Below are 23,627 nucleotides of genomic sequence, written 5' to 3'. Positions count from 1 at the left end.
TGCCTGTATACATTTATTAATTCTATCTTATTCAGAAGGTATTGATGGCTCCTGAGCTCCTAACTGAAGATTTTGAAATTAATAAAACATCCTTTTAGCATGCCAATGTTTTTAATACTGCATGCAGTTCCAGTCACCCCTCTTTAACAGTTTGCTAAAACATGGTAAGAATAATTTAAAACACCATTAACATAAAAAATAGCGAGTTAACAGAAGCAAAAGTACTACTAAAAGGCGTGCTAGGATCAAGTATTATAAAATCTGCCTTAGTAACTAAAAGGAAAAGAAGGGGCATAAATAGAGTTTACAGTAAGAATACTGCTCTTCGAACTTAAAAAAAACCAAACTACATTCAAATTCATATTGTAATATTTTTATGTTACAGCAAGGTCAGTCATTTTTTGGTCCCATAAGCACCAAACAATGATAGAATCAGAGAGTAATTTTCACCAGAAGGGACAGTTCATTTCTGCTAGTCTAATCCCCCACTACATAAATCCAGCTGCTCTCCAGTCAAAGTATCTCCAATTCCAGAGATTTCACAGCCCTTTTGGAATTTTGTTGCAGCTTTTAACCACTTCTATTGTGAAAATATTTTCACCTTGTGTACAATTGCAATGTCCAGTATTTGCCAAGTCATACTGGTTACTTCTTATTCACTTACTGTGGATATCTGAGAAAAGCATGGCTCTGTGCTCTAAACCCTCCCATCAGTTAGTCAAGGATCAAATCTCCCCTTAACCTTCCTTCCTTTAGGCCAAACAAATTCAGTTCTTTCAACCTCCTTTGTACATCATGAGGTAAATGGTTAATGTTCTGCTTGCTGAGTTTCATCTGTACTACTTCTGAAGTGAGGGTTTTGAGCTCTGCTTACCATTTAACTACAAAATGGATAATTCTTTCTTCTTCTTTTAGCTCAGACACAATTCCTACAAACCAACAGTCCAAGAACAGTTTTTAGCAACTGTGGTTAGATAGAAGTATTTTCAGGTGAATTATTTTTCAAGACAAACATACGATGGATTCTTTCTAAAATGAAAGTGCCAAGCTTTTCTCCTTTAAGATAAAAATTGCCCAACTAAACAATGATCTTTCACCACCTTCTGGGAACATGCAAATTTCTATCTAAATACTCAGATATTTACATCACAGCAACACTGCCACTGACACTTTCTGCCCTGAAGAACACTATGTAAAGGTGGAATCTGAACTACCTCCCATGATCCCTCACTCAAGATGAACAAGCAACACATAGAAAAAATGGATAAAGTTAACATCACATCATCTCTGAAAAAAAGTCAAGAGCATCTTGCACAAAATCTAAAGTAACTTAAATAATGACAAGTCAAATCTGTCAAACAGCATTTGCTGCCCTGGAAGGCAAAGGAGAAGGATGGACAATGAGATATTTGAAACATGTTTTGGCCTACAGGAAGCATCAGTTTGCATTGACACAGTATCAGGGTGTTCTCACCCTTCTTCCCACACAACTTTCAGTATGTCTTGCAAAACATCTTGAAAATAATTTTTGAAAAGCATGAACAGACATTACCAGTTCCAGCCAGTCAGCAACTAAGCCATTAAAGTAACCTTTACATCCTGCTAATTCTGCCATTGCAGATCAGAACAGAGTTTTATATGCATTTTGTTCAAAATATCTGTCTTGAGTTCATGAAAACACTGGCATCTGGGCTACTTCTATGCTCTGACAAAACAATATTATGGGATTTTTTCTTACCAACACTAATGAAAAATGTCTGCTCCCCTCTGAGTATTCATATTCTGCTCACAGAACAATTACTATTATTTTCCACCTGTTACTACACTCTTTGCAACAGTTATGGTTTTGAACTCTCAACAGTAAATACAAACTGGTAACTCTGAAGTCTAGTGACAAACATTTACTGTTTGTCTAATCCATGCAGCTTTTACAGCTACTGAAGTGCTGAGATGGAAATCAAAATGTTTCCCTTTCCCAAGCCTCACCTTGCTTATGTGGCTCATCCTGTCAGAGCCTTGAATGCACTTCCATCACCCTGGGTGTTTAGCTGCCAGAAGGCTCCATAAGGACGGATGCATCCTGAAAACACCATCCAGATCTGCTTTCCTCCTTGCTGTAAAAATGCTAAACTCACAATGCCTAATCACACTCTGTGCTGTCATAATTAATCTTGATTGCAAATGGCCCATTGATGCACAAAGATCCTAAAGGAGCTCTCCATGCAGATATCCCATGATGAGTTCCTTTATCTACATTTGTTTCACAAGGTCAAGTCTCTACCCAATATCACAAACCACAGTAGTTATTCTATGGCTATAACTGAAATTGTAATTTTCCTGGAAGCTTTATATCACTCCAATACAACTAAGTTTTCAGTACATTATGACAATCAGGGACAATCCAAGGGATAATGTTCAGCTACCTTTGTACTCTAGGAAGACCAGTGCAGCAGTAGCATAACTCAGATCCCCAGGAGAGCCTGTTGGTGACCAAAGAATCACTCATTGGCCCCATCAGGGCAATCACTCTCACTGAGCCAATGTTTTCAGCACATGCAGATAATGCTCAGCAATGGTGCCACATTACTTGCATTTAGCGTGGATTAAGCTCTCTTGATGCTTGTTATTTTCCAGTAATGGGTCAAAAGTCACCTGCATTTCTGATTTCTACACACTGCTCTTGAACAACTGCCAACAGTCTACGGTTGTGACAAAGGGCAATCTCACAGTACCCGAATGAAGAAAGGAGAGCAGCTATACTGACACTGAGCAGGGTCAGCCGACAGTCCCGTGGTTGCTGAACAAGTGCTCAGTGAAGGGGGACACCAAGATGAGTAGTCAACACTTCGGGATCCAGAACAGCAAGGCACATGACAGCACAACCACACAGCTGCAGCCCAGCTGAGGCAACAACCAAGGTCACAGGCCTGAGCCTAAAGACAACTCCTGAATCAAAGGGGAACCCCAACACGACTCACAGCTCTTTCCACAGCAGTCTGACTCAGGATTACATGGCCGCACCATAACCATGATAAGCTTGAGTACTGGCAGCCAAATGAACTGCTGGAGGATGGGGTATTTGTGGCTGTGACACCTCCTATCCCACAAGCACCTGCTGTTCCTTCTTTTGGTGATGTTGGAGATACCAGTGTCAGCAATGGCAGCCAATAAAATTCTGGCATTCTTATTTCCTATTCACAAGACTCCAACATAATTTTAAAAAACCACTTGCATGTGTTTTTCCAATTGTGTTGTTTAGGTAAAGCTGTAAGCAATCCAGACAACAAGGCTACCTACAGCTCAGGATGCACAGGAGAAAGGTTCTGATCTGGCATGACATCATCGCTTGCTAAAAATTCCCTTTTTATTCTGCAAACATTACATATTTCATATGATCCAGGTACAGAAAGTGCTTTGGAATTAACTTTAAAAGTAAGATAGCAATTTTTATTTTCAAACAAATACTAACACTCCACAAGGCTTCACATATTTTTAGAAGCAAGACTGAGTTCAAATATGGTAGCTACACCACCTCAAAATTTGAAAAATTTTATGGAACTGGTGCTCAAGAAATATTTTTTCTATTTCAACAAACAGTATCTATGAGAAATACCCAAGGAGCTTGTGTCCCTGCCCCCTGTCCTTGGTCTTGAAGTTTTAGCTCTTACAGTTGCCAAGAGGAACACTTCTACTAGAAATTTTATACTATATTACGAAAGATGATGCAGATGGACAACTGTAAAAGCAGCATGCATTGGGACAGTAATAACATATCATTAGTCTTCAGAATTACTAGCTAATTTTTACTGCCATTGATTTTGTATATATTGCTGTGACAGGCTTCATTTCGGAAGCATCAGTACTGGTAGCATCAATGCAGCTGGTGACATGAGGTATACATAAAATACCCAAAGGAACTTCTGCACACATGGATACATGGAAGAGATGCTTTGCTCCCCCAGTGCTAAGAAACTCCTCTGGGCTATACTAGAGACTCATTTTATTTCCTGCCACCTGAAAAATAAAAAAAAAAACCAAAAAACCCCACACCTATCTCCCAGTTATTCTTTAATTGCTTACAAGAAAGTCTACTCTCATAATCCACTGAAAAACTGCAACCAAACAGAAAAAAACTGTACCACCAAAAAAGCCCTAAAGCACAAAACCCTTTAACCTCTTCATTACTACTGTATTATTCAGTGCACCAAAAACGTAGGTCTTGGAAAAGTAAATTTCAGAACAGTTTCTCAAAATCAATTGTTTCCACAATTACGTATTACAATGGAGCAAAGGCAGCATAAGAAGTTCAATGACAAGAACCTTGTTATCATATTGGGACAAAGGATTAAGGACAATCATTCTGATTCCAATCTTGATTCGTTTTCCTAACTTGCACCTTTAAATGATGGTGCTTTTCCCCTTCCAAAAGGCAGCATCTAACTGAAAATGAAGATGATTTGTACAGAGTGAAAAGTCCACAGGTCAGGCAGTTCCATTTATAATCCTTTGACAACAAGCACATTCCCTACATGAAATCAAGGGAATTTTACTGTGTTTTCTCCCCAAAGATCAAAATTAGTTTTCTAGAATTCATCCATTCTTCAGACAGAGAAGGTTATGGGTCTTTTAAAAGGAACATCTTTTTAAAATGTTCCTACTTAAAAGAACAGACTTCTGAACAGTTGAGGTTTATAAACTTCAAAAGGAAAATTTTCTCAGTGTATGAAGTATTAATGAAAAAAAAAAATTCTTTCCAGTACTAGCATCTAGCTTATGCCAGTGAAGGCTGAGAAGCAAAGGTAATTAAGAACTCTATCAACTATGTTTCTTGCCTATAAATACCATTGTTTAAGGTGTGTTCATCCCAGCTAATACATGTTCTGCCTTCATAAAGTTCTATACCAGAACCACCCTAAGGCAGATATTAAAAAAGCACTGGTCGCTTAAGAGCCAGTTAAAAAATACACCAAAAACCCTCAACACAATGCAAAATTTCAGTAAGTAAAAAATACAAAACGAGATACACACACAATATTGTACAGTAGTGTCACACCAACACATATTTTCAAATTATATAAAATGCAATTTGCAATGCACTCATTCTATAAACCCAAAAGAACATATTCGGTGAAGAACAGAACATTCAGAACTGCACAACGTGGTAGGCACACAAGAGCTTGCTTGTTTCAGCCAAACCGCATCTCTTCTAGGAAATGCCTTCTAAATACATTTCATAGTAAGTGTCACTTCTTTTCTCCCCCTTCCTCTCTGGCACTTCCAATTCTTTTAAAAGCTGCAGTGCACTTTAAGGCAGCTCTATCTGAACAATTCAAACAAATAAAGGCTTTGAAGCACACCAAAGGTTTGTCCTTATTCCTCAGAAACGATACAGGGATAACTTGGCTCTTCCCTCCCCCCCTCAGTAGCTTTCTGGGGTAGTGACTTCACATCCTTTGACATCAGCAAAGCTTGGAAGGGGGATGGGAGAGTTACGGCAGAAAGCTGTAAAACCTGCTTTTAACTATGTATGCAATGCCTTCATGAATTCTTAAATGTTCCCCAGACTTAATAGGAAATGGGTTTTGCTCTCCGCCGGTTTTACTGCAGCTGTAACAAACCGAGAGGGACTGAGCTACAAAGGACTTCCTGCTCCCCTTCTCCGAGCTCCACAATAGCCATTTATTCGCTCGTCGGAGGGTCGCGATTCACTCTCACACGCACAATAACTCACCTCTAATATGCAAAAGGGCCACGGGCTGGAACGGCCCATTGGAATTGGCTGCGTCAACCACCATCCTGCTGCCAGCTCTGTTACATGTCAACATCTAGGCTCCAGCAGGCACGACACTGTATTCCTTAAGGCAAGAAACCAGCCTCCATTTTAGTTAAAAAAAAAAGACAGAAACTGAAGCGCTCTGCAGCTGGAGGGAACTGGCTGGGGAGTGATGTCAGCGGGCGGGAGGAGCCCCATTGGCCGACGGCAGCAACTTCAAATGACACCGAGGAGGCCGCGAATGAGCGCGGCCGGTGCGGGGCTCCCCCCGCGCCCGCGCCCGCGCGGCCCCGGCCCCGCGCCGCCCGCGGCAGGGGCGGAGCGGCTGCGGAGATGACGGCTCTGCTGCGCTGGGTTTGGGTTTTTTATTATTACCAGGATGATCTCATTGCTGCTGTTGTACCCCCGCCCCCTCGATAATATTCAATAGCACCTGCTAGGAAGAGCGCATGCAGTTTTATTTTTCCTCTGTCCTTAGCCTTTCCTTTAGCACGGTTTCCCACGATTATAAACCAATGTTCAATGTAACACAGCATTGAGGGCAACATCTACAACTTTAGCTTTCAAGGGTCATAACAAAAGGTAGTTAGTTCACAGTAAGATTGGATTATTATTGGTGGTTTAGAAATATAAAACCTCATAAACATTCCATGAACTGTTTTACCACTGGTTTCTAGTACATCACGAATAAAAATACATATATATGACAAGCAGCAGATAAACACCTCATGTTTCATGCTGAAGATTTCTTTTAATCTAGAAATGGACCTGGATGCTGCTATCAATCTAAAAATGGATCTGCCTTCAGTTTATGTTAATGTTCCTAAATTTGGATTTGGATTGCAAAATACTGGTTTTCCTTTCTAAAAAGATCAGTAATTATAAATAACTTTTTAAACTATTACTGAAAAGTAAAGGACTAAGAAGCAGTATATACACATATGTAAGCAGTTTTGCTGCATAATCTCAGAAGTACAATAAAAAAAAGCACTGCATAATTTCTGAACCTGTTAGTTCGATTATCTAAGGTATTTACAACACAACTGTGAGCAGCCTTTTTTTTTGTCATATGAGACTTGCACATTTATTTTTACAATGTGCTATTTGAAGGACCACTTTGTCTGCAGGGAGAGATGTTCAGAGAACTGGCACTGTTACTTGTTACTTTTGCTGTCTCCAAAATGCCCTTCTCCCCAAATATTATGTGTCACACACCAGTGCAAATGAGTATACAGATTACTTAATCTATGATATTGTCCTAATTTATATCTGCTCAAAAAAGAACAAAAAGAAGGATGCACATCAGAAGACACTTTTCCATTAGGTAATTTGCTGATGAAAATTTGAAATAAAAACGAATTAGAGGGCATAAATCTACCTGGTTAGAAAAATTATATCACACTACAATAATACACTGTCAAAGGTGAGTTAGAGCTGTATTGAATATTGATCAACTGGTGAAGGGAAAAGACTAACTGGGATATAAAAAAGAAGAATATCAGCCATAAGACACAGAAAGAAATCAATTGGATTTACTGATTGCTGACAAGGCCCAGTTTGAAGTAGTACATCCTGGCTGTAAACCTGATGAGAAAACCCAAAGACAACAAATCTTTAAAATATTACTTACTTAAAAAAAAAAAAAAAAAGGCCCTCTGATGTGGTGTGTGGGTTGCTTGTTTGTTTGTTGGTTTGTTTTTAAACAGAAGGGACTCGACTGAGAATATCCGAGTACTTTAAGGAGTAATTATGGAGGTGGAAGGAATTAATTTTTTCTACATTCACTACAAATAGTAAATGCATCCTACCTCAAAGAAGATTAGGTAGGAAATTAAATGAAATCCTCTCACAATAAGCAGACTGAAGAAAAAAAAACTGCAAAGTTTTAGTAATTTAAAAAATGACCAAACAATGTGTGACATAAATGTAGTTGATCCTGCTTCTGACAACATCAGAACAAACTGCATGAACTTTTTAGACCTTTTCTCTAAGACTACAGAGATTCAAATCCTTTGTCCTTACAATGTAGGCAAAACCAGGGAAGGTGTACCCTCAAAAACTTCATGTTTTTAATCTATATATCCCTTGAGTATGTCTTAGAACCATAGAATCATCAAGGTTGGAATAGACCTTTAAAATCACCAAGTTCAATGAGAGTTTTAGCCTTGTAAAAAAAAAAAAAGAAAAAAAGCTACCATAGAGACATGTCTTTAAAAAATCAATTGAAAAATAAAACCAAGATTGATCTCTAACAAGGTTTTCTACAAGGCTTTGACGAATGAAGGGAAAACCTAAACAGCTTGGGCAATTTTTTGAAGTATTTTCACTGCAAGATCTTGTAGCAAATTCTGTTTCTTTTCCCAATCTTAAAGCAGAATCTGATTATTTATAATAATAAACCACAATATGAAACAGAAAAAATTAGGTTTAAAATTCCTGTTTATCTGGTAACCATATATTTAAGAACAGCTGTTCTATCACTCCTCTCTACTCAGGTCTTTGCTTTAATGGTCAGCTGCTGCTTCTATCTCTCTGAAACTCCTTGCAAAGATTAAATGGCCAGGAAGGCTGTCCCTCTGGTCACAGACACAATTCAACAACAGAGCAAAAATGGAACATTAGTTACAGTGCCATTTCCTAATTTATACATAAGCATGACTTTAATAGTTGGATATTCATTAGCAAATTTTAGGTAACGGTTTAAAAGTCAAGCCCCTAGAAAATTCTTCATTAGAGAGAGTAAATGTGACATTCACAGAACTAGCAGTCCTATCAGCAGAACATTCAGTCACATTCACTGTTTTCTCTTGCAGAAATGTTCTCATTTCTTCTTTTTTGCTGGACTCTGTTAGGTCTGAATCCACTACTTTAAAAACAAAAAAACTGAGAAACTGGTTAAAACATCCATAAACCAGTGTTATTTCTGGTGTAATTCTTACAAGGCACTAGTGGAGCTGAAGTACTTTGGTCTTCATAAGACCTTTATGGTTAACAACATCTGCAGTCTTCTCACCATTGGACAGATTGAGAGTACATTCTGCTCAGGAGGTTTGTATACCCTCCCTTTGTTTCAGTCTTAAAATATTTGATTTGCCACCAAAGGAAAATATTTACTTAAGCTGAAGTATTTTTAGCAACTTCATTTGGGAAAAAATTGCAAAGAAAATTGAATTAGGAATTGACTTCCTAATGGAAGGGAAAGAATATTAGTGCATGTGGAGCAGAGCTAATGAATATCAATGGGAGGAAGAAGAGCTTACTTTAACAAATTTATGAAGACATTTCTGTTGCAAGAAAATGAAAAACAGTATTAACTTCAGCTATCCATTTTTAGAATTAAATGAACTAAAAACCCATATTGACAACATAGTGAAACTGTAGCTATTACAGGTTTCCTCTGAACCCTGCTTGTCACTTCTAACTTTCCAATGATGGGAATGAAGAAAAAATCCAATAAAGTTCTCAGGATATAACTGTGTAACTTTTTAGAATTATAGAATGGTTTCGGTTGGAAGAGACCTTAAAGATAATTTACTTAGGAACCAGCATTATAGCTAATGAATACTCTTTGCACTTGGAGGCTATGTACCACTTTTTCAAAAATAAACACTCCATTTGGGTTATTGATTTTAAAAACAACCATTCACCCCGCTCCTCACCCCCTCACAACACACACAGCAAATTCAGCTGCCCAGAGGTTGCCTTTATTTCCATTCTATACCACCTACTATTCTAATTGATAGTGGCAGAATCAACAACATAAGATAATTAAAATTGCATGAACTTCTATTTACATGAAGAACCAACAAGAAGTTGGTTACCTCTCAGACTACATGAGTTTTCATTTTTTTGATTGAGAGTAAGGGAGGATAATTAGTCTGAGCTTTAAGGTTACTAAAGGCGTAATTCCACAATTGCTGAAATTGCTACTCCTCATCAACCTAAGCCAGCCTTGTTGCAGGCTGTTTCAGGCCCCTTCCTGCACTCCTCTCTGCTTTACATTTGAAAATATTTTGCTCTCATCTGCTTCAGTGGTCATCAGACCCACAGCTGAGTTGGTGTAGTCCCCTAAGCCAACAGAAAGCCACTTTATTGCCAGCTGAGTTTTCTGCTAACTTAGACTGTGTTCCATGGCAGTCTAAGTTGAGCTAAACCTACAGGAACTATGCTGCAACCCCCTCCCTTCTGAGGCACAGGTGCCCAACTGTCTGAAATTGCTGCACAAGGGTTTGTGCAGCTGCATGGCTGAAACAGATTAGGAAACTGAGCACAGTTAAAATGAGAAAAGGGTGAGTTTGAGCCATGTTGATTCCATTATCTGGCCCACCAGACAGACACCCAAAAAAGGGACAGAAATAAACATGACTTGCTTTATCTGGTAGGAGCTATATAGTTTACTTCTTCCCCTCTCCAATTACAGCCTACACAAAACTTACTGTTCTCATAAATTATGCCAGGCTATAAGAAAACGTGGGTCTCATCACAACACTGAACAATGAGTTATTCAAAGACAATAACTTTGTTTTAGAGAAGAAAAGGTACTGGATACTACACACTCTGGAGGAAAACCTGTAGCAATAGGAAGGATATGGGGCTCTCCTACTAGGTTCTGACCCAATTCCAAAGGACAGCCAAGAAGAAATTCTTCAAGGAAGCAGAGGCCATAAACACCACGTTAATACCCAGCTATCAAAAGAAATAGATAAGAAAAATATACTTACCTGGATAAAAGAAAGGGATATGAACTATCACGCAGCTTCCTTAAAAAATTCCTAAGTCTGAAGCATGGCAAAAGACAATTCCTCATTGAAAAAATTATAATATTCACTCCTTCTAGTACAGCAAAATTTAATTAAAAGAGGAATTGGTAAAGTCTGGACTGTGACTGGATTTCCTGTCTCTATCTGGATTTCCTAATATTTGCATGGCCACTGTAGCACACAGGTTTAATAGTGCCAAGTTTTCCTTCAATCAATCTTGTATACTCAAAAAGTTTTGTGAGTCGGGGTAAGGAGAAAAGCCAGTAGATATTGGTTGAGTTCAGAAAGCTGTACAACAGAAAATCATTACCTTATAATAAATTTGTTTTAAAATTAGCATTGGTACAAAAACATAATTCCTAGGGCAGATTGCAGAAACTCGTTTCAAATACTGGCACACTATTTTAATCAAGCCCTCTGCAAACCCACCAAAATAACACCAAATTCACTGCTGTCTGTGGCCTTATTACATAGGTCACACATAACCCATTAAAGAAACAAAGCATAAAAATTACATTTAAGAGTAAAAATTTGAGACCAGGCTAGTTATCCAACAACCACTGATTGATATTTACATATATATAAATTCAATGTTTGATATGTAGAGGTCTTAGGAAGAAAGAAGTTCAGTGCAGCAGAAAAAATGTGCAGGTCTGATTATAATGAGGATCTATGCAATGGAACAAAATGTTCCTTTTGTGAATGAGGGCATAATAGAAGTCATTTTAAGAGAGATCTAAATTGAATTCAGAGACAGGTAGAATCTAGAAAATAAGAGAATACCACATTTTAAATCCTATTTTTATAGATTCTATCCAAACTTCAGTGAAAACAAGTTTGGTAGGAAATGCTGCCAGTGACAGATGTAGTGCATTCTTCTAACACTTTCAGCTGCTGACTAATGAGTAGGTGTTTGATAGGGCAGTTGAAATGAAAAACGGCTCATTAATCCCAGCCTGATTTAATGTAAAAAGAGCTGAAGGAAGAGAATTCACATACTAAAACGAAGTATTTTTCCTCTAACACCTTTTTGTTTGGTAGTTCTTCATTCACTAGCTATCAAGTTTCTTAATTTTTAAAATGCTACATAGCAATTCAGACTAGATAATTTCTAAATATTTTACTATTAATTACTTTATAACCACTGATAGATCATATATTCCTATATGAACACCAAACAATTGTCAGCTTTTGGTTTAAGAAATCTATACGCTTAATGACACATTTTAATAATTATTTTACACATTTAAAAGAAAAATCAGTACAGGAAAATCTGTTTACGCAATACTAATAATGCTTTTAAGATCTAAGTTCAAGGACAAAGTTGCTAAAGTAACTGGACAAAGAGCATCCACAGTTCCTTCACATAATAAAGTACATACATTCACTGACACAACCATACAAATATAGGAAAGAATAAGCTCCTGCAGTTTTTCCATTATGGACTTTTTGTTCCAATAAATGAAATACAACATTGGGCTGCCAAAAAAACCTATAAAAGCATGAACACAGTCAGGACCAGAAGGACAGCATTTAGCATACTGAGTTACTCCACTATAGGTCACATACAAGGGAGAGGAGAATGATCTGTTTCACAAAACTGCATTCATTGATATTTTACATGAGAATTAATTTATTTTGCCTCAGTGTCTTGCCTTTTAAATGAATTATGTATTAGGGAAAATTACATTTTATAGCAGCATTATCTTGTTTAATCTACCATGTTACTTTGCATAAAATACTTTTAGCTAAATAGGAATGCTACCTCCTTGCAGCCGGACACAACTCCTTAATTGCCATGCACGCACATAAGAAGTACAACAAAACTGGAAAGGCCAAAGTACTGCATATTTATTCTCCACATAAATTACAAGTGGCAGGAGCGGGTTTCTGCAATGAAAGTGATCTTAAACACTGAGATCTCCAATTTCAGCAGCTTATATGAAAAAGGCTCCTCAAAACCCCAAAGCAGTTCATTAGTGCCATGATTCTCATAAATACAATTATATCGCACACACCCAGTCAGTCTCTTTTGTATCATGAAAATAGATGCTAGTTTTAAATGAACAGGTAACAACACACTCTGCCTAAATTAAAACATATTCCAATATGAGTTTGTAGAAATTATCAACATACATGGCTGAATTTCTTTACAGTACCAAGAACATGACTTGCTTTCTCATTTACTTGTTATCAGTTTTGTTTACTTATCTGTACTCTGCAGTTGAGAAAACCACACAATAATTTTATATTTCTGAACTCTTGAGCAATTCTCACTTTTTCCTTCTTTCTCACAGTTTCCAAAGCTTTATCAATCAAAATTTGGTACAATTGTTTCTTTAGGTCTCAGACTCAAACTAGAATCATCTCTTCTCCAATTCTGATTAATCAGACTATTTTACAGATGATGAAAACAGAGCTATCTCCTAGACAGCCATTTACAACTTAAAAACATTAGGAAAGCTTTAATAATGCCTGCCTCCCTATCAGTCCTGTATCACAGGCAGACAAGTTGAGACACCACCCTGATGTTCTTTTACACAGAACAGAGTCAGAATTTGGCAGAGCTCTGAAGTCCCTGTTTGAAAAAATACAAGAATCATGGTCTCTGCATGAAATGTGCTCAGAAAAATGACCTGTCATGTTCATCTCTTTTCCACCCCCCACTTTTACTGGGTAGGTTTTTTTGGTTGTTTTTGGGTTTTTCAAATAGATATGACTAATAGTACTTCTATTGTTGAAACCATGCTAAAGCAGAAACTGACATCACCAGAAGATCAAAACCAGAACTGATCAAAACGTGTGGCAAGATCTTCAACAACAAAATACCAGAATCTGTTTAATCCTACCACGCGCAGATATTCTACATTAAAAAACCAATTCCATACTTCTCACCACTAAAAGTCAGTACATATGTCCTCAGCTGTCAATGTAGATAATTTCTCCCTACCTTCATAAAAACCTTTATAACAATATTGTATCCACATCTTTGAGATCAAATCCAAATCCAAGATGTAAATAGTAACTTTTCAAATAAATTCAGAACTATATTTGAAAATAAAAGCCGACATCCATTCTCTGTTGTATCTAACAATGTTCACTTTTATCTGAAAGAAACCCCCAAACCCCAAATAAAACCAACAAAAAACCAAAACTAAATCATGACACTGCATCCCAAGAGGCCTTTATATGGCTGTAAAAGGATTTTACCCAGCTTTTTAAAAGTATATGAATATTCTACCAAAAAGCGTATTTTTGAATCATGCCCAAATTTACATATGCGTGACTAACATACATTCATTGGGAAAGTGTGCAACATTTCAGAATATTAAGTAGTACTGACTTATTTTTTTAAATTTGTTATTCTAGAACTGACATTCTACAGGAGAACATTCCTTTTCATGAGTATTACTTGAAGGTTAAAGTTAGATTTGTGACACAACTGTATTTGACAGTGTATTTTATCCTAGTTAGGGTGTTTTGATATAATATTTAAAAATTCTCATTGTGAGAGAATGAGAATTCCTTCTTAATTGTAAAGATTCAGATCACATCCTCAAAAATCTCACCACTTTGTACAGTCATTTCTATTTTACATTTAACTACATTTACTATTTACTAAAATCAGCACATTCATGCAAAATAACGTACAAATACAAGTATATTCACCTGTTTGCACAGTTAAAAATCTCCTTTACCATGAAAAAATTACCAATAATGTAACAATGAATTCAACTCAGAAAGCTGAAGTGAGGATCTGCAAAGAACACAAACTCCTTCACTGTGTCAGTGCTGCGTCATGTATGCACAAGCTTGGGTATGCTACTTTTAAAGTATATTTACATAATAACACTGAATACTTACACTGTTTATTTCAAAGAGAAAATATTTTTAAAGATTTAAGCAATTTTTACAATTTATATAATGGTAATATTTTATATTTAATATACTAATTTTAACATACCCTAAATTACAAACTGTTTTCTTAGGAAACTAAAAATGAAGAAACTGGTAAGTGTCTAAAAGCTGAAGCACCCTTTGCCATTTATATTTTATATAAACCAAGCATTAATCTGCAAGTTTTCAAACCTCAATAAAATAAAACAAAACACATCTTTAAATCCAGTAATTTTTCCCAATAAACAATTTGAAGCAAAAATCAATTTTTTGTAACTTAAGTACTTGTACTACCAATGTTAGCTATCAAAGGGAACTGGATAAGAGAAATCAAAAAAGCACAAGTTTGTTGGCACAGAATTTTTCTATTTTTTTGGTGAAAAGAGGTAAGATCTTTTCAAGATGTTTGATACTGTTCTGAAGGCACTTTTCCAGAGATACTTCTAGGTTATCTGTGGGCAGACAAGCTACCTGTTCTACCCAACTAAATCAGACTGCACTGCACTGTGCTGCAGGGAGCTTGACTAGCTTGCAGCTTTGCTAATATATGGATCTTGATGTTCCACAAACCAATTACATCAGAGACTTCTCTTTTCTACATTCAGCTTTCTTCTTGGAGCCTCTTAATTCATGATCTATTTCCTTTTCTTTGTGCATTACCTGAGCTATCCTGCTCCTCCACTTCCTGGATAATCTGAAGGTGCATAACATTAATCATAAGTTGCTCCAATGAACACAAATCATACTACACTAATACCAGTAACCAGGGCAAATATGTTGGTCTTTCCAGAAGCTTATCATCAGCCCTTTTGTGAAACACCCAAGAGAAAGTTTGCAGCACGCCTGAAGATCAAAAAGTATTTCTTAAATAAGAAATCTTGATGAAAAGCCACTTTGGCAGCTCCTCCTTTCCCTCTCACTATTTCAAGTGATCTGCTGACCTCATCTCCAGACTTGGCACACAGATAATTTAGATCTTACCAGATACATGCTTTCACATATCTAACAGGGACCTTAAAGTATACAATGACAACTCCATTCTATATTTTGTGCTTAAAATACAATCTCATGTAAAGTACATCACACCACACAGTAATCAATGCAACATTTGTAAGAAAATACACATCTCTTACTCTACTACAGACAAAAGAAAGGTTCCTCAGGTACTGTAGCCATAGAAATACAGCCACCTGTTATGAGTAACAGAAGCCTGAAAGCTGGTTAAGCATAGCTAACCTGAAGGAACACTATGTTCTTCCCAGCACTTCATAGAAGTCAAACCTGTCTTAATCATTTCAGTACTTTAAATTACAGCCTGCCAGTCCAATTTAACTCCTGTCCAGACACAGACATTAAACAACACACTTAAAGATGTCCAAAAAAAAGTTTCCCAGATTCACTTGACCCACTAAACACACATCAAGTCAAATATCTCTGTATCTTCTAGAGGAACAGTGTGACTGGCCAACAGTATTCCCAGCAACCCTGGCAGGTTGGAATTACATCAGGAGTAAGCATAGCCATTATGCAGACGTTTGGTATGTTTATGAGATTGGGCACAGCTTGAAAATAAAGCTACTACTGCCTTTACTAGTAAAAGGTGGTAATTACTACCCCTCACTAGATCAACAATTGCACCAGTGCTCCAGAACAAACTTTGGCCCTTGACAACCTGGGGACATACAGACAGCATCAGGCATCCGCCACAGAAAAGATCTTTTCATTCCTTTCACCTGAAGGTGGGGGGAGTGATTGCACACTCAAGGCAATTCCAATGCACAATACTTTTATCATTTCTCCACAAATAGGTACACTGTGTCAAAAAGTGATAGAATGCTCTGAGAAAATACCTCAGACAGGTTCTAAGAATTTTTTTTTTTACTCCTCCCTCCTCCAACTACAAGCAAGCATTCTTCTGCACTTCACAGGCCTACTGGTTTAAACTGCAACACAGCCAAGGAAGAAAGAGATCTTAAACTTCACCTTCACCACTGTAGGATGGATTAGCTCTCCCCTGTCCTATCTGCACTCATTTCCCCATTTCCAGCTTTCTGTCCACACTGCTTCTCATTGCATGCTCAGTTCTGGTATCACTGAGCTGCCGTCCCAGGCACTAGCAGAACCACTGTATTTAAAATAGGACCAAGAAACAAATTATTTTATTTGTGGCCAAGTCTTTGAACAAAAGGTTATGCCAGTCAATGTGGTTGTATGCATAACTTCTTAAAAAATCACTACTTTAATTCAGTGTCTTGCTTATGTCACTCATGCCCTAGTTGTCATAGTTTGTGCATTAACCTTTTATATCAGTTTAAAAGACAGAACACATTATTCATAACCTGTGGTGCTAAATATTCTTATTAAAAATGTAAAAATGAAATAAACTAACTAAATAAGCAGTACTTTCGTCTTGAAATATATTAAATAGCATCTTGTATATAGGCTGCTATACTAACATGACGGACAGTATTTCAGATTCTTTTTGTAAAAACAGTATCTGTGTGAAGAGAAAAATCCTGCAATGTAATTTGATCTGAATGAAATGCAGTGTAAATTCAGATAGGCTGAGAAGCAGTGTTTATTTTCAATAAACACTAATATATTATATTAAGAAAATGATGAATGGAGGAAAGGATCCAATAATTTCACATAGCCTACACTAGTACTACTCAACATTTCAGTGATCTATTAGACTTTCACTGCCAATCTTGAACACTGTAAAGCAGTACACACTGCACTTCAAAACTGCCTTTTTTGTTTCCTCTAAATAAGCCTTCAGAGCAAATAAAGATGATAAAAGCTGGGTTAGTAAGAGAAAAACGCATCAATTATCATAATCTTTTTGTCACAGATGGAAGTAAATGTAAATCTAAGAGATAATAATGCCTTAAAATCAACAAAGGAAAAATTCATATGCAATAAAAAGGCACCACTCTGCCTGACCCATGCTTAGGAAAAACAGACCCATACATAGTGATAGATCAGGTCTTCTAACAATGTCAAGAGAAATTTTAGCACAAATCAAGGCTTGGGCACACTGCACTGAGGACAGATGCCTAATATTTTGCAAAGAGAGCCCAAATATTCTGCTTTTATGTGAGATGAGTGAATATGCTGTCACACAGACATTGCCTATACTGATTGCCAAGAAGGCAACATACTGGAAGTGCTCAAATGCAGATAAAACAAAAGAAATAACCACCCAGTGCAAGTATGTGCAGTTTGCATATGTGCATACTTGATGTATTATGCATGCTGTCCTGATATTAAAAGTAGGATAGTTGAGATGCTTCTTGGTCTCATGCCCAAATTTCCCCACAAGAGTAATTCTACTTTAGAAAGACATACCTTTTAAAGCTGGCAGTTTTTGAAGCTCCCTGTTATTGCTAACGTTAAACCTTGAAGAACTCTGACGCTTTTCCTTCTTCACTACAGTCTGTGGTGCTGGTACTTTGATTTTAGATAGTTGTGCCGGGGGAGGAGTGCTATTTGACTTTTTGTTTGACACCTGGTTAAAAAGAAATTAAAGCAGTTAATTACAGCTGAACTTAGAAATAAAAATCTTCTAACAAGTCATTTTAATCACAGAAATAATTAATATTAATTGATATGCTTTAAATTAAACTACTGTATCCATCACCCTCTTACTGTATTACCACCTATTGCTCTGCTCATCTTTTCAGCATTCATTTCCGTACCACAGCCCTCATACAGATGGGAATAGATCACCTTGGTACATGCAGTAGCCCATTTATTTGAAGTTACCAGACAACTGAAAAGAAATTTTCAAATTATGTAGTTCCTTCAAAGGGACCAGAGAAACTTGTGTATTTACAGCAGGCAAAACTTTCACTGCCTATTCATGCTGTGCCTTGCTGCTAGAGTCCTAAGCTTGGCCAGGGCAGTCAGGCTTTGACATAAAGTTCAAGGAGTGACTCTTACTATTGTAGTAGCTTTAACAGCTTCTAAAACATGCATTAAGATTTGTAGTGGTTTACTGCCTACTCAAAGCAAGTTGTTTTTACTGTAATAATCCTTATTAGATTGTCACTGTACTTCTATATGAAGTTTATAACATAAACCCATAAAAATGGTTCCCACTACAGGTTTCCAGTTTGCTGTTATTTCCCTGACTACACTTGATGGTGCTTTCTCTCTCAAGATGAATAAAATGCATCATTAACAAAAGCCTGTCAGAACTTGTGGTGCTGCCTTTCTCGTTCCATTTTTTTTTTTCTGAAGGAGGAAAAGCAGGTTTAAAGGAGGCAATAGTTAACTTTTAAAATATGAATAATTTCATTACATTCATTACAAGAATGATAAAACATCTAGGAGTGATCTACACTAAAAATATAGAAACAGCTGACAAGGACCTCTTGCTGCAATATTGTAATTAATTTTGCATGCCCTTAATTTGTAGAAGTCTCTCAAATTTGCAAACTAGAAGCACAGACATCTTAAAATATACCTTGGCACTTCTTCCTTACTGGAAAGACCATATTTTTATCAAAAAGTGCCCACAAGATAAGCAGTAGGGAAAAAAAAAATCAGATGGGAATGGAATTCCTGATGGAAATCAAGTTGTAACACTGGTACTTTGGCAGTTTGACTTGATTTAATTATAATTTTTTTAAGTGTTATAGGTATAGCTTATTCATCAACAATTTGCATAGTCTTGTAGTGTATACATTCAGCATGCATGGAAATGTTACCATGCATAAATATATACTTTTTAAGTCTCCAAGACACTAATTTAATTCAATTTTTTTTCTACTAGCATGATTTAGCATGGTTTTTTCTAATAGCATGACTGGGAAAGAAGATATATTTCAAGAATAGATTAACAATTGTATATATTATACACACAGCACTTAATATATCAAAGATGACTGAAAACAACATTTACATTTCATTAAACACATTTGAGATGGTCATTTTTAAATATTATAAAAGCATAGCAGCTTATACAGACTTATAGAACAAATAAGGGGAGATAGTATAGTGAATATATCTCAGTTACCAAAACACTCTAGAACTTGTTTCAGTAAAAATGTAAAATACCAGCAAATTGAAAGCATTTATGTACAAGTAATACCTGTTACATTGCATTTTTCAGACTATTTCATTTTTTAATCTCAGATGCTAAATGCAGAAAAATGTTTATGCTGAAATACAAATGATCTGCAAGGTAATTTCTAGCCATTAATTGAAATTTTAAAAAGCATTACAAACAAAAATATTAATAGACTAAGCTAAAAGAAAAACAGCACCAAGAATTAGAAAGCAATGACTTACGGAGTATTAAGCAATAAATGCTAATTAAGATGCATCATAAACATTATAACTGCACAGGATTCTGTACTTTCAATATTGTTATTGAGCCTAATGGTGTTTTTCTAAACTGACTACTTTCCACTGTCACCTGTATTTTTTCATTATTTGGAACAGGAAAACCCATTTTCCTGTTTCCTGTATTCCCAAACAAATTCTCCATTTCAAATTAACAGGTGCTCTCATGTGTCTGCACATGTTCACACAACAGTACCTTAAGGTAGCACACACCTCAGGGAAGCAAGTATTCTAAACTGCAAAAATTCTAAAATTAGCCAAAAGTGGTTATTTAAGAGGATGGGTAACATTTCTGATTAGAAATGTTGAAAGAAAGCTTTTTTGTTGCTATGGCAACTTCTCAACTAGAAGCGATGACTCCAGAGTAATTCTATCCCTGAATCACTGGACCATTTATCCAACAGATTTCCTCCTCCTTCCTACCATCAAGCATGATCACCCCTGCTTTTCAGTCATGCTCCAGTCAGCCAGCACATACCAGAAAGCTGCCAGAATAATTTCTAACCCATTATTTCAGTGCCATGCAGCAGTACCCAATGACCTCTGCAACTGGCACTACCACAAAAGAGCTGGCCTCCAGGGCTTGCTGACAACATTGGATAGAAAGGCACCTGGAAAGGGAGTTAAGCCAACGTAAGCCACAAAGCTCAGTAATTTTAACCACATTGCTTAAAAAAAAGGTAAACAAATTCAGACTAACAATTGTGCATGCATCTGCTAAAGATTTCAAGGTAACACACTTTTTATGAAAGTACAGTGCTTTAGAGTTCAGGTGGAATGGCCAAGCTCAACTTCTTCCTCCCAGTAACAAACAAAACTGCCACAGACACCACAACTCCCAAGAGTAAATGATACATCAGTGAACAGTTCAATATATTTGACACCAGAACAGTCAAGCTATAGACAACTTTTTATCAATTCTCTTCCTATGACTAGAATAAGCAATACCTATTCTTGCCCTTGTTCTGGCAAACAGCTCCCTCCTACCCAAATATTTATATAGACAGACACAATCAATTCCAGAAGTGCTGATAAACATCTAAAAATGTGCACAAACTGCTCTGAAAAATGTCACACTGAGAATGTTTCTTCAAATCATGATTAAAACACAACCCTCAGGTTTTCTGATCAGTTTATTTCTGACAAGCTAGAGCTTTACATACTTTAATGAACATTAAGACAAGCAGCTCAAGTGTGAGTTCAACTTTTAAAATCTGATTTTAACAATTGAAAATATACAGCTTATGTTTCTCAGTGCCTGTGACTAAGCTTAAGATTAATTCAAGAGAGTGAAAGGTGGGGAGAAGGTTTCTTGCCAGTCACAACAATTCAAGGTAGATAGCCCTTGCATCCCTCAAATCCTGCATCAAGCAGGATGTGGTGCATTGCTTTTCTTAATATCACTCTTTTGAGCAAAGTTGCATCTTTCACCCTTCTGACATTATACAGGCAGGTAAAGATAAGAACATGACACTAAGTTTGCAATCAGGGAAAGAAAGATATGAGCACAGCAAGCACATCTACAGTTACAGCCAATTTTTCTTTTTAAATTAAACTGATCATCATCAAGCATCCCACAATGCAACTTTTACTTTTGGACAACTAAGACACAAGACAAAGTATGGTGGGACTTGAAAGGAGGATCCACTCAGCATGCAATGTACATCAATAAGTCTTTCAGAAGAACCTTCTTCTTCCGACAATCGTCCCTTTCCGACAGTCTCCCAAAAATGCTATTGAAGCTACCTTGACAAACAAGGACAACCAGAAGAACTCTGTCTGACCTTAGCTTTCAAAGCACACTCACTAGTAACTGACTTAGACCAAGGGACACAAAGCTTTCTGATCTACAAAATCAAAAGCCAAACCAAGACAAGCCTAGAGTGGGATCAACTATATAATGATGCTGCAAGCTTGCATACTGCTTTCTAAGATAAACTGGTAAGAGCAGGGTGAGGATCTGAAAATGACAGTAAAATCACTTTGATGCATCTGTCATTAAAAGATTTAGAAAACTGGATGGCTTAAATCAGTGACAAAAATCAGATCTCCTAAGCACAAGACAGTGGAGATCCTCTGCCTGAAGAAACACAGTGCTGGGCAGCACCCTACATGGTGCTTCTTTACACAGATCAGTCTAAGACTAATATGCAAATTTCTACCTTCTAGTAAGTATCACCACTGAATTCAAGTTTATATCAGTGTGCACACCATTCCACAATGAAGCAGCAAAACCTGGAGGAAAAACCTCTGGACTATGAAATCTGGATAGGTGAACCCTGTACCAATTCACACATGATTAAGGTTCCCTGTGAAATAGAAGTACACAGAACAAAGAGCACAGAACACTTTAAAAGAAACATTAGTCTGAATCTGAAACAGAGGGAAAATGCTTATTTTAATGCAGAATTAAGTCATTCCCTCTTCTCCTTTTGGTATAGTAAGTAGCCTCCATGGACTTATTTTTCATTAGGATATACAGAAGTCTGATCTACAGCACCCAGAAGAGCTCATTTCTTGCCAAGGCAGCCTCAGACTGCTATGAAAGCATTTTGGATTACATCTAAAATGTACTTACAATCAAACTGAAATACAGGTTACTGAAACTAAACACAGATCATCACAAAACATGAAAAGAACATTAACAACTTAATTTTCGAAACTGTACTGAGGGCCCAGTACGTAACCTAAATAATTTGGCTAACAGGTTGAGGCTTAATACATAATCAATGTAATTACGCTGAGAAGCTGAATTCAATTTAATCTCTTGAGATGAGAACTGAAATCAAAGATCAAGGAGTCAAAATGGGTGGAGAGCAGTTAAAGAGCCTTCCATGTAGTTTCTTTCCCTCTGCAGTAACTTCAAAGTAGCGTGAAAATCTCTGAACACTCCAGGAATCTTGAACACTACCACAGAGCTCTCTCCTTTGCAGATCTTTGTTTACTGATTTGGGGGTGGGAACAAGGACAGATCATATCTGGCATATGGCCCAGCTGCCATCAACCTGGTAAATATATCCACACCAGACTACAGGAAGTGGGCTGGTGATGTGACATCAGCAGCTGGGACCAAGGCAAATTGTTCAAGACAACACTACCAGGAGAGCAGTATTCGTCAGCTGATTTCAATTCTGTGTTGTTAACAGCAACAATCCAACACAACTTACATGAGGATAACATCAGAATGAACTCTTTTTACTAATGGTATTAAAGATAAGGCCTGACAGAGCTTTCAGACAGTCTGCAGCAATTCTAGTACATGCAGGTACTGGCAGAGTTTATTATGGAGCAAGTAGATATGATTTTTAACATCAATATTGTCATTCTAGAGAGAATCTGTACAAACTATACAAAGCTTGATATGGAATACACTGGATACAGAAAAGGAAAGACTGATCCATAAACAACACAGTTAAAAAGGGCAGGGAAACAGCATTTTTTCAGGGTACCATTTTGGACAGCAGATGTTTCTGAAGTTCTTTGTTGAAGATTCTTGCTCCTATGCCATTATTGTTCAGTTTGGACAGACAACTTAGGGAGGAGTCTCTGAAGAGGCAGCTTATGGTGCTGAAGGCTTTGGGTGGTTTCACACAGATGGCAATTTAGATGTCTATTGTTTTTCCTCAACAAAGTCATTTGCCAGAATGATACCTGGACTGGCTGCTAGAATGATCTTTGCAGCTGCCTTTCTCACAAATATGCTTATTATTGTTAAACACTCTCTGTAGTTGAGATTACTATGCAGTGTATCTCAGCATAACTTAATATGCTTTTATTACAGGAAGAGCTGCATCCTAAAGCTTTGAGGATCCATGATGTTATAACGATAAGCAAAAATATTAACTTTT

At 37.0% G+C, this 23,627-nt stretch overlaps 1 protein-coding gene across 2 annotated transcripts in view; it reads right to left on the bottom strand.

Moving 5' to 3' along the window:
• Positions 1 to 23,627, bottom strand: part of PPP2R5C (protein phosphatase 2 regulatory subunit B'gamma) — a 76,459-nt gene that overhangs the window by 41,575 nt on the left and 11,257 nt on the right. The window contains exons 1-2 of one of the 2 annotated variants that reach the window (XM_056493966.1): positions 17,779 to 17,844; positions 5,732 to 5,855 (exon numbers count right to left, since the gene is read on the bottom strand). In XM_056493966.1, the coding sequence (XP_056349941.1) occupies positions 5,732 to 5,825 (94 nt within the window). In that variant the 5' untranslated portion in view covers positions 5,826 to 5,855; positions 17,779 to 17,844. Of the gene's footprint in view, positions 1 to 5,731; positions 5,856 to 17,778; positions 17,939 to 23,627 lie in introns of those variants that run through there. The other variant, XM_056493965.1, reaches the window with a different exon arrangement.

The sequence above is a fragment of the Oenanthe melanoleuca genome, chromosome 5 (assembly GCF_029582105.1).
Source record: "Oenanthe melanoleuca isolate GR-GAL-2019-014 chromosome 5, OMel1.0, whole genome shotgun sequence".
NCBI lineage: Eukaryota > Metazoa > Chordata > Aves > Passeriformes > Muscicapidae > Oenanthe > Oenanthe melanoleuca.
The sequence above is the reverse complement of the archived record's forward strand: the minus strand, read 5'-3'. Positions and strand labels throughout refer to the sequence as shown.